Raw genomic sequence first — 11,691 nt, forward strand, 5'->3', positions numbered from 1 at the left:
TTCGTGCCACCACCGCCACCACTGGCTGGCTGCTGCTGCGGGCTGCTACCGCGTAATAGGGCCGTAAAGGTTAGTGAGAAGGCACACAGAACTCAGAAGGGGACGCGTGATTGCGCACAGGGCATACGTTATATATATATATATACTACAGAGGCATACAGTGGGGGGGGAGGAGGAGGAGGTGGTGGTGGTGTGAGAAACCCACGGAGGGGCAGAGGGGGAGGGACGGAGGGAGTGTGTTGGAGAGGGGCGCGCGGCAGGCGCTCTTCTGCTTCTTGGCTTCGTGCCCCCCCGTCGGAGGCTTCGGGTTTGGCGTGGCCCAATACGCGTTGGACGCACGCGCGCTTGTGTGGTGTGTGTGTGTGTGTGAGAGGAGAGACGGACACCGTCGTGTGCACGGAGGCAGAGGCACGGCCACTCGCGGTGGCAGGCGCGGGGCGCACGCGTCGCGGCCGAGGATGGGGTGTGGAGAGATGCGTGCGTGCCTGTGTGGGCGCGCGTGGGTGTAGAGGGGATAAGCACTGTGGGTGTGCAGCGATACAGCAATTACGACGACGACAGAGGGGGGAGAGAGGAGGCGAGGGAGGAGCGGTGGTAGTACGCGAACAGTCGCGGAGGACGAGGTGAGGCAGACCTTGCATTGGGCTCCCTCGAGAGGCACAGGAGTCGCAGGCATGCTGAGGTTAGAGGGCACTGACCGGAGCGCGAGAGCGGCGGGGTGGGTGGGGGACGGGTGCGTCTGTAGAGGTGAGGAGAGCCCCCTCCCCCTCCTACTACCCCACCCGGCCCGGCCCGGCCACCTCCCATCTATCGTTGCGTGACATGTGCTCTGTTCGTCCTATCGTGCATCGGCTTAGCCTTTACTCTGAGTTTGTTAGACAAGCGCAGGCAGACGGGGCCATGCACGCTCACGCATACACGCGCGGCCCGTGGCATTGCTGGGGGTGCTGGGCGCCTGCCTATCACCTCCGCCCTCCGCCCCGCACTCCCCATTCAGCGAAGACGGCCGTCACGGCCTCCACGAAGGCGTTCACCGCTTCTTCCCTGTACTGCAGGCGGCCATCGACGTCGTCCAGCAGCCGGTACACGTCAAGTGCACGCTGTGGCCGGCCTACGACGAGCTGTAGTACTTCGGCCTCCGACAGCAGAGACCGACTCGCCTGCTGCAGCTGTAGCTGCGCGTGATAGCTGAGGGGACTGTGCGCCGTGCTCGCGGCAGCCGCACCGCCATCTGCGCTACCCTTGCCACCACCGTTCCTCGCCGCTGGGCTCCATAGTGGAGTAGGCTCGAACAGCAGCGGCGTCACCACATGCGACGCGTTGGTGGGCTGCGCACCTTCAACGTCGTTGCTCGTCTGTCCAGCACCGCTCTGCCTGGCTACCTTGTCCTGCGACGTCGTCGTTGCTGCCACTGCGGGGGATGACGGGTGCTGGGCAGCCAGCGACAACCTCTGCACCGCCTCCGTTGTGCTGTCAACGTCCTCCTCGGCGACCGACTCGATTTTTATCAGGGCGCTACCGTTGCGCAACGGCGGAGATGGCGGCGGGTGCGGGCCCTCCGTTGGCACCCACAGCCGCCGGCGCCAAAGCCGTTGCACCGCGCGGCGCACCCCTGCCGCGTAGAAGCGCTCCTGCGCACGCCCCACCTCTTCAAAGTGCTCCAGCAGCTCCTCGACGCCGCGGACGTGGCCGCGTGTCCCTGGGCGGTGGGAGGCCAACTTGGCGTAGCACGATGACACGAGCTCTGAATCCACCAGCGAGCCCGCGGCCGTTGCCGACGCCCCTACAGCGGCACCACTTCGACTTTCGGAGCCAACGACCCGGTTGTACACCGACGTGGGCCCGTACACGTCGCGCAGCGTACACGTGCGCGCTCGCGCGCCAGCCGGCGCCGGGCTTGCCGATTCGAGCAGCAGGGAGGAGTGGTTTGCGATGTAGTTGAGCATGGTTACCTCTGTAAGGAGCACGACCAGGTGTACGGAGGAGGGTGAGGCGAGGATGCTGGCGGTCGACGCCGCTGCTGCTGCGGAGGAGGTGATTGCAATGGTCCCCGCCGGCGCTGCCTTGCTGCCGCTATTCTGCCCGACGTTGCTGTGGCTCATCACCGACGCTGCTCTGGATATAGCTGACGCGGATGCCGCCGCTGATGGCACGACCGCGGTTGCTGCAGCAGCGCCGGTGGCGACAGCCGCACGCTGGTGGCTGTCGGCGAGCACGGGCTGCAGTCCAAAAGGCGGGTGCCGCGCCGCGTTTCGCTCATCGCGGCGACGGCGCAGCAAGGCGTACACCTCACCGTTGGTCATGGGGGTCGCCTCCGACAGAACCTGCATGATGGTGGCTGTGTGCGGTAGCGCTTGTGTGAGGAGACGCTGTGGTCGGAGGTGGTGATGTGCGTGTGTAGGCTCGCTGTAGAGGGCAGTGCTCGTTGGCGCCTTTCCCCGCTGGAGACAAAGGATGGAGAGACCTACGCGACAGACAGACGGAAGGAGGGAAGGGGGACGGAGTGGTTGCGCCTGCGTGCTCTTGCGCGTGTGCATGTGGAGAGGGCGTGTGCGATCAAGCTGCGCCTGCAGAAAGCCATGTTTCCGGCCCCGCTTCGACTTAGGCTCGCTCCGGCGGCGGCGTACGGCGTCTGCCGCGTTTGGCATGGAGACACGCATGCCCACACGCCTGGGCGTCAACGCTCCGATACGGGCGCGGTGCTCCAGCAGGGACCGCCCCGTGTACGCGTAGAATGGTCATGTGGGGTGTGCGATGTCTGCCCGCACGGCTTCGGAGACGCGTTGCCATCCTTTGATTTCCTTCGTGACAGGGTGTACGTGTGTGTGTGTGTGTAGGTGGGGGGAGGGGAAGAGCAGAAGGTTAGCACGTGATTCTGCGGTCACAGGTCCAAGCAAGCAACGCAGACACACGCACACGCATGCATGCACGCACAACAAGTCGAAGTGAACGGAGAGATGGGAGACGACTCGGCGCGCCACGCTGCCACACTGGTGTGGACACCAACACGCCGCGCACAGGACAGGAGAGGGCCTCCGGCAGTGCGCCGAGGATGGCAGAGAAGAACGCATAGGACGCCACCAAATGCCTCGACCCCGTCACAGCCCCGTGGACTAGGAAGAGGAAGAGGGGGAGAGGGCGGCGGCGCCGTGGTCGCTCAAGAGACACTCGCGCTCACCGGGCATGTAGTACCCTTCACGCTCCCCCCTGCTTCGCCACCGGCAGCGACCGCACTGAGGAGCGCAGCAGCAGCAGCAGCATCCGCAGGAGTGCAACCGCCAGCCTGTGTCGAGGCGCTCACCTCCGCACACGTTCTCGCTGCGCACATCTCCATGGAACTGGCAGCGGCCACCTCGCGAATGGCGTCCTGGATCTCCGGCAGCACCGTCAGCGGGGAGCGTGTCATTCTCTCCGGCAGCGCGTTTGGCAGCAGCGGGTGCACGGTGATGCCGTCCTTGACGCCGATCTCGATCACGCACCCTTTTGGGATACGGATGGTCGGCGACAGCTCAGGGATGACGTCCATGAAGAAGGACAGGATGCCCTGCGCTGGCACGGCCGGTGCGACGACGAACACGGGGGACTGTGTGCGCATGACGGCCATCAGCGCCGGCTCCAGGCGGACGTTGACCTGCCGGTAGCTCTCACCATTCGGTAGCTGGGTGCAGTAGGACAGGCGCGGGTCAGCACCGCTCAGGGCGCGCTGCAGGTGCGAGACAGCCTCCTCATGCGTGGCATAGTGCACCCGGGGCGGCAGGGGGGCCGAGAGCCACTCCGCAGTTGTGTAGGTCCCACATCTCGGGTCGACGTGGTGTTGCCCGGCGCTGCTGGTGGCCGTGGCACTCCCGGCGGGCGCCGACGATGCAGTCGCATCCGCCTCGCCGCTGCCCTTGCGTGTCTGGTGCTGCTGCGCTGCTGCTTCTCCGGCCTTCGCGTCGCCGACCACGTCTTCGTCGTCCACGTCGTACAGGAGCGCAGACAGGCGAGGGTACTTTTCTTTTACCCATGCGGCCGTGTGCCCGCTGAAGCGCCCAAAGTTAATGTTATCGAGCCCCGGCACCGCGCAGAGGACCTCATCGCCCACGTCCTCCTCCTCTGCATCTGCCTGCTCACTGTCGTCCTCGTGCGTGGGCTGCTCCGCCGCGACGCCACCGTCGTGCTGCTGCGAATCCTGCGGCTCCTCGATGCGGCTCTCGTCCTTCGCCACTGTTTCTGCAGTGCCAGGGATTGCAGACAGGCTCAGCGGCTTCGCACTCAGCCCGTCGCCAGGCCGGCCATGCGCCGCGCTGTGTGGGGGTGGTACCACGCTGAGGTCGCCGCCTGCCATAGCGCGCAGCTCTTCGGTGGGCGTCGACGGAGGGTACGGCTGCAGCTTGTGCACCAAGGCTGGCAGCTGCGCCGCCTCGCTCGATGCGTTCGGCGTTGACGGTCCACTGCCGCTAGTCGCGACCGCATCGGCTGACGCGACGGTCGATTTCGCCGCCGCCTTTGCTGCCCATTGCTGCCCCGCCGACGCGCTGCTGGACACCTGCAGCACAGAGGCGTCTTCCTCCTGCGTGGCGCTCTCCATCAGCGGTGCCAGCGTGCTCAGCACGCAGTAGTTGGTGGCGTGCAGCACCACCATGTGCGGAACGTAGCGATCTTGGGTGAAGTGCTTCAGCGCCAGCGCGTAGGCCTCGCCTTGGGCTGTCAGCCGCTCGTCGCCGCCGTAGACGTGCTTGCTGTCACCGACGGTCTCGCCGGGCAGTGCCACGTAAATGGGGAAGGCGATGGGGTGAAGGTTGAGGAGGAAGAAGGCAATGCGACTCCCCAGTCCGTTCGGCACGCGGTGCAGGATGACGTGGTGCTTCACGTTGACGATTTTGATGTAGGGCATCCGCTCCTCCGGATCCAGTGTTTCATAAACCTTCTCGTACTGCGAGATGCGGTTGCGGAACTCGGACATGACGGCGCTGACGTCCTTGAGGTTCCGGAAGTCGTCGTTGCCACACTTGCTGCGCAAGATGTTCTCCGTGACGATGGCGTCGTCGGTACACACGGATTCGATGAAGAGAAGCCGGTACGGCACCGCGTGCCGCTGTGCCTCGTGCTGGAAGTAGTCTGAGAGCCATGTCCTTCGCTTGCGCGTGGTGTTCGTTGCGTCGAGGATACCGACGGCGAGCGAGTGGGAGGCGATGAAGTTGACAAGATCCTCGCAGGCCAGCTCCGCCATGCGCTCCCGCAGCTGCGCGCCTTGCGGGTTGTCTGGGTTGAAGAAGTCCGCGCCAGCGGTGGCCTCGACCCCGAGCAGCTGTCGCCGGTAGTTGCCGGCGTTGAACACCTTGCACGGCACACCTTTCCAGTTCATGTAGCGCACGAGCCGCTTGCTGATGAAACTCTTGCCACGCCCTGGCAGCCCCACCATGCACACAATGACCGAGACCGTGTCGCTGATCGTGGTGTAGCTCGAGTGGTGCAGCGTGGCCAGATCCACCGACTCGTGCTGCATCTCCTGCAGGAAGGGTTGCTCCTCGGCTGTGTGGCTATCGGCCGTCGGCGCCGCAGCCGGTGCCGCCGCTGTTGTGGCTAACATGGCGCTCGTGGTCTCGACAAGATCGGCAGTGGTGTTGCTCGACGAAGACGGCGCCGCTACGGCGGGGTCCGTCGCTGCGGCAGGGATGGAGAAGAATGGCGTTACATCGCTGTTCCCGTTCTTCGTGATGGTGTTGCTGCTACTTGGTGAGGCAGGCTGATTCACAGCGGCCTCTATCTTGGCCGGCTCGGACGCGGCACACGGCGCTTGAAGCAGCGGCGGCGGCGGCGGCGTCGAGTGCCTGTCACAGGAGTACTTGCCTCTCCGCTGCTGCTGGTTGTCCAGCAAGCCGAACGCGGTCAGGCGGTAGTGGTGGTGGTGCTCTTCGAGCGACTGCTGGCCCATGTCGCAAAGGCTGCTGCTGGCCGCGCCCGTGCCACGCGGCGAGCCGCCACCAGAGGGGGCCGTCGCCGCAGTCGTCGAGGAGACCATCGATGTGGCGGCGCGGCCCTGATAGCCGCTCAACTCCTCGTGCGAGTCAACGCTAAGAAGTTGCAAAGGACGTAGGATGCGCATGGGGCAGGCGGCCGCATCCACAGTCGTTGTGGCGCCTCCCCGCTCGGTCGCCGGGGAGCGGCTGCCTGGACGCCGCGGCGGACGCAGGAGCATCTGCCGCTGCTGCGCACCACCGCCGGACGCTGCTGCCGAAGTTGCTGGGGCGGCAGCTGCCGTGGTTGCCGCTGGCGGAGAACAGTGTGTGCTGGGCACCTCGCCAGGAAAGCTTCCTGTCTCGCTGTTGTAGTCGTTGCGGCTGCGCTGCTGCTTGTCTTCCCCCGCGGAGAGCGTGGGTGGACTGCCACTCCGCAACCAGTCCGACGACGCGGACGCGAAGGCGCCGTGGGGGCTGCTGCTGCTCTCGCTCTGCATGCGACGGCGATGCATGGTGTAGTAGCTGCGCCGGCCAAGGATGGCATCGAAGATGCCCTCGGGATTGGTGTCCGCGAGCGGCTCGTCACTGTCGTGCCAGCCAGCCACCGCACCCGCGGTGGTGGCGGTGACAGTCGTGATGAGGGACGCGCTGGAGTGCGTGCGTGATGACGGTTGGCGCATCGCCGCGTGGCCCGTGTCGTCGCTGCCGCACTCTTCCATCCCATCCGCCGGGTACGTCGGCGCCGACATGACGTGCCGCTCGAGGAGATGCCCGCCAAAACTGGCGGTGCCGCTACCAAAGCTGGTGGCGGGGGCGTTTATGCTGAGCGTGATGGGCGGCGGCGCCATGCTCTCGTGACTGCGGCTGCTGAAGGGCGGCGAGGAGGGCGTCGTTGTGGCGGCGCCGACGTTCGACTCCGCCGCGATGAGGCCGCGAGAGTGCGCGGCCGCTGTCGAGTCTAGCGACGACAGGAACACAGGCCTCTGCGGGGAGCTGCCGTGAGGGATGCTGTTGTACGGCCACCGCGGAGTCGACAGGGAAGACACGCTCTCATGTCTCGTCAGGGTGCTGCTGGGACCCACTGACTTCGCCAGCGCCGTTGCTCCGTGCTGTGATGCGAGGCGCTGCGGCAGAGATCGCGAAGCAGGGCCGTTGATGTCATACATGGCCAGAATAGCCGGCGGCTTTGGTGTCGCAGCGGGAGGCGCGTCGCTGGCGGCCGCCGTGTCGGCAGCCGCGGATGCTTGGTTCGGCGCCGAGCGGGCTGCGGCCGCTTCTGAAGGGGCGGAGTGGATGCCCCACCCCACCGCGTGCGGCGGCACATCGCTGTCGCTCCAGCTCTCGGTGTCCACAGTGGTGACGGAGGCGGTGGCCTTGGCAGGATACCGGTTCAGGTTTGAGGGCCTGGGCGGCGACGGTGTGGAGGCCACCGAGGACGACGAGACTGGGTGGCGCCGCTGCTGCGGTTGCCGGGCGTGAGGTGGCGGCAGCCCCGGCGAGTGCATGAGCGACGACCCCGACGATGCGGATTGGTACGGCGCGGAGGTGTCCATCTGGGTAGAGGTGCCGACGCACAGCGTGAAGGCGCCTGGGGGCGCGTTGCCGAAAGGTAGGACGCCTCCGGTACCGTCCAAGTTGCGCCGTTTCGCCGAGGAGTGGGCGACGGGTGAGGTGGACATGCTTGGGTACGTGCTTATGTCAGCAGAGCCGTCATCTGTGGCCCATTTTGCGCTGGGTATGGTCGCAGGTGAGCCATCACCACCTCCGCTGCTGGTGACAGCACTATCACCGCCGTCCTGGATGAGGTGCTTGCTGCGGATTACAGTGAGCAGATAGCGGGCGACGCCGCTGTGCCGGTTCGCCGCGGCACAGTCGAGTGGTGTGCGGCCATTGTTGTCGACAGCCATGACATCGGCACCGAAGGAGAGGAGCACGCGCACAATGGCTTGATTGCCCTCTCCGGCCGCCACGTGCAGCGGGGTGCAGCCGTTGTAGTCGCGGTCGTTCACATTGCTCAGCCCTTCCTGCAGGAGGTACTGCAGTTGCGAGGCGTTGCTGGCGTGGACGAGGGCGAAAATGTTGCGCGCCGTCGCCTCCTTCTGCAACAGTTCTAGCTGCTTGTGCAGCCGATGCCGCCGCCGCTGGAGCTCAGCGATGAGCGCGGACCTGTTCTGCTGCATGACGACGGACGCGGCGAGGGGGTCACGCAGCGCGGAGGCGCCGGCTACCGTGGCAAAGGAGTTGCCCAGGCCCCCTCCACCAAAGTTGATAGATGACACCCCGTCTGCGATGCTGTTGGTGATGGTGGCGTTCATGTTGGCGCCGCTTGAGCTCCAGAAAGAGTTGCTGGCGACGCTGGTGGTGCGCTGACCCAGAGCGGCGCTAACGCTCAGCATACCAGGATTGTTCGCCTGCTGCTGCTGTTCCGGCCACAGCAGAGACGCGGCCGTGCCGCTGCCAAGCAGCCCGCCCGACGCCGTCACCGAACTCATGCCGGTCACGTACGACGGCGCAGTGAGCGAGTGCCTCAGTACTGCCGCACGGTTCACCGTCCCGATGCCGGCGCTACCGCCACTTTCCAGGCCGTGCCGCAAGAGAGCTTCGTCCTCCAGTGAGCTGGAAGCAGGCGCACCACCGGTGGCGCCGCCTCGGCCAACACGACCGCGACGGTCACCAAGCACATGGGCACCCGCTGCATCGCTGCGGAGTGGAAGACCGCTGGCGGCGGCGTCGCCCGCCGCACGGGACTGCGGTGCTTTCTGTATGTGTGCACTGTCAACACCCTGCCGATAGAGGGTCGTGTGCACCCCCGTGCTGGTGAAGGCCCTGGCCGTGTCTGCTGCTGCTGCGGATCCGGCGGCCTCCACCATGTCCTCGTGGGTGGCAGAGGTCGGGAACGCGCATGGGTGTTCGGACGTCTGATGCGAGTCGACGAGGGTGTATATGGTGCTTTCCTCCCGCAATGCAAAGCTCATGACGCGTGGAAGATCGCCACGACTGTTGTCACCGTGCTTTGGCTGGTCTGTCGCCACCAAGTGCTGCTGGCCTGCTGCGTCGGCCGCCACGATGTCCACTCCCGCCTCTGCGCCATCAGCGGGAGTGCCACCGGTCGCTGGCCCGAAGCGGGCCGTGCCCGTAGGACCCAGCGTGGCGAAAGTGTGCGGCACACCACCTTGGTGTGCCGCGTTGTAAGAGGTGGCAGGGGCCGCGGCACCCGTCGACACGGATTCTGATGGTGCAGGCGCGCAAGTGAAGAACGGTGGCTCTGCCGTGGTCGCCTCGGACGGTGCCTGCGCGTCCTCGCCAGACACCTTGCTCGTGAGCGACATGGGAGCTGCCTCGGTATGCGAGAGAGCTCGCTTCCGCTCCGTCGTCGGAGTATTAGTGGTGAGCGTGCCTCTGTCACTCAGGAGCTGCGTCGGTGAGGACTCCACCGCCGCCGAGGACTCAGCGCCACGCAAGCTGCCCCCACCACTGGACATCGGCGTCGCGTGTGGGGAGGGAAAGACGGCCGCGCGGCCAGAGATGGAAAAGGTCGGCGCAGCGCGCCGCAGCGGCACCGTCGTCGTTGCACTGCTCACGGACATGCTCGGGTTCGACGATGATTTATGGGCCCGGGCCGCCACCGCCGCGCCCATTGCCGCCGTCGTCGGGACATTGGAGAAGTGCGGCGCCGGCGCGTTGCCGCCACGCCGGCGGTCGAGCGCACCCTCGGCCGGCGCGGCGAGGGCGCGGCGCTGACGGCCGCGACCCTTCTGCTGGTGTTGCTGGAAGACCACCGCAGCCGCTGGCGCCGCACCCCAGTGCCAGACCTGCGCACTTGCCGTCAACCCCACCGGGTTGCTCCGCTGTTTTCGACAGACGCGCTGCCTGCTTCTATCAATCCCGGCCCCGGTGGTGATTGACGATGTGGGGGCGGTGGCGGTGGGGCTAGCGTTGACGTGCACGGGTGTGCACTGCGCCGCTTCGGCTGGGAGGTGCTCGTTACAACCCACGGTGGCGGAAATACTTGCGTTGCCATACCGCGTCGTTTCGGCCGGCGACCTCTGCGTGGTGCTCTTCGCCGTGAACGGTGAGGTCGGCAAGACGAGACTGATGCTTCCGTACCGCGCATGCGTGGCGAGTTCCGATGCTGCGGAGACGAGCGAGCCTCCTCTGCGATTCCTGTTGCCGCCGTCCGCCGCGCCAAACGTTCCGCGGGTGTGACCACTGCCTCTACCACTAACGCCGCAGTGCGACCCCTGCAGGCTTGCCAAGGTGCGCGTCGTCGCGGGATACGTTGGGGTGCTGCAGAGGGACCGGCGGGACCGCACAGACGGCTCAAGACCGACGTCTCCGGGGCTTGGTGGGCTCACGTTCAACGCCCCTCCTGTTCGGCTCCGCATGTGCTGCTGCAGTGCTTGGTTGTCGTACACAAGGAATGACGCATCACGTCGGTGAAGCTGCTGCTGCTGTTGCTGTTTCGGTAGGCGATCCTGGTTGTCGTCGCCGTGGCCCTGACTAACACCCGCTTGGTCGTCCGCGGCGGGCGACGCACTCGCCTCGCTCATGTGAACGTGTCGCAGCGGCCGTTGGGTGGGTGTGCAGGTGGAGCCTTGCAAGGCGCACGGTGCGGATTACAGGGCGGGAGACACACACACACACAGACAGGCAGGCAGGCAGAGGGTATGGGGCGCTAGCGGCGAGGAGAGATGGGACAGGGCGTCACTATATATATGTATATAGAGGGTGATGGTGGGGGAGCCAAGACAACAGGGAGGAGCTCACAGGAGGGATCACGAGCACGAGCGCCGCCACCGACTGCCCAAGCAGAGCGCTGCCTCCGTGCTGATCGGCTAATCAAGAGAGGTGAAGTGGACAAGCAGATGGCGGTGACGGCCGGTGAGCGCACGCCTCCCCGGCAGATGATGATGCCGAGGCTGGCTGTCGTCGCAAGTAGAGTGGTGTGTGGTGTGTGGCGGTGGGTGTCGAGGAGTGGGGGAGACACCAGCGGGTAATGGCGCAGAATCCGCCCACGCCGACACAACGAGAAAACGGGCGGCGGAGACTCTGGCCGAGGCAAGGAAGGCGAAAGCGAAGTGGCGAGGGAGTAGAGGGAGGTGCGGGGGGTTGCGCGGCATCAACCGACGCTGCTGGAGGCACGCACACGTGCCCACATGTGCGCGCTAGCGTCTATACATACATCACGACGTGTGTCCTCGCCGCCTCGCTGGCAGAGAACACACCGAGAGCTCAAACGCCGCGCGCGCTCCCGCTCGTGGGCGGCCTCAGTCCTCTGTGCGCCGTCTCTGCCTTGAACTCCACCCACACACCCACTCACACACACATACACACCTCACAGCCGCTCCCCCATCATGCCGGTCGCCACCCCTTGGGTGCATCTCTCCCCTCCCTTCAGGGGCACCCTCAGGCTCCCGACACCCCAAGTGGGCAGTGTGAGAGGAGGGTGGGGGTGGGCGATGGCAGCGTGCAACGTGTGTGCGAGAGAGAGGGTGGAGAGGCGCAGTGGGCGTCATGGATGGTGGTGCTGCTGGCCGTGGCGACCCTTGCGCATCTGGCGGCATCTTGTCGAGGAGTAGTGAGCAGCTCCTTGTGTGTGTGTGTGCCCTCACGCGTGTGCACGTGCACATCTATGTCTATGACGTCTAGTCGACGCGCAACGGCGCATCGGGTGTGGCACTGCGTGGAGGTTGTGTCTGTCCCTCTCGATGGCCGATGATGTCGGCAGAGGTTCGGGGTGGTGGTGGTG

At 65.9% G+C, this 11,691-nt stretch overlaps 2 protein-coding genes across 2 annotated transcripts; both read right to left on the reverse strand.

Moving 5' to 3' along the window:
• Positions 1-962: 962 nt before the first annotated feature.
• On the reverse strand, positions 963-2,303 carry LMXM_03_0790 (conserved hypothetical protein; the record flags this gene model as incomplete). Its single annotated transcript, XM_003871698.1, has 1 exon — positions 963-2,303. One exon carries the CDS (start codon positions 2,301-2,303, stop codon positions 963-965), a length of 1,341 nt encoding a protein of 446 aa, XP_003871747.1.
• An 854-nt stretch (positions 2,304-3,157) lies between these two features.
• On the reverse strand, positions 3,158-10,492 carry LMXM_03_0800 (uncharacterized protein; the record flags this gene model as incomplete). Its single annotated transcript, XM_003871699.1, has 1 exon — positions 3,158-10,492. One exon carries the CDS (start codon positions 10,490-10,492, stop codon positions 3,158-3,160), a length of 7,335 nt encoding a protein of 2,444 aa, XP_003871748.1.
• Between the last annotated feature and the right edge of the window lie 1,199 nt (positions 10,493-11,691).

The sequence above is a fragment of the Leishmania mexicana genome, chromosome 3 (assembly GCF_000234665.1).
Source record: "Leishmania mexicana MHOM/GT/2001/U1103 complete genome, chromosome 3".
In the NCBI taxonomy this organism is placed as follows: domain Eukaryota; phylum Euglenozoa; class Kinetoplastea; order Trypanosomatida; family Trypanosomatidae; genus Leishmania; species Leishmania mexicana.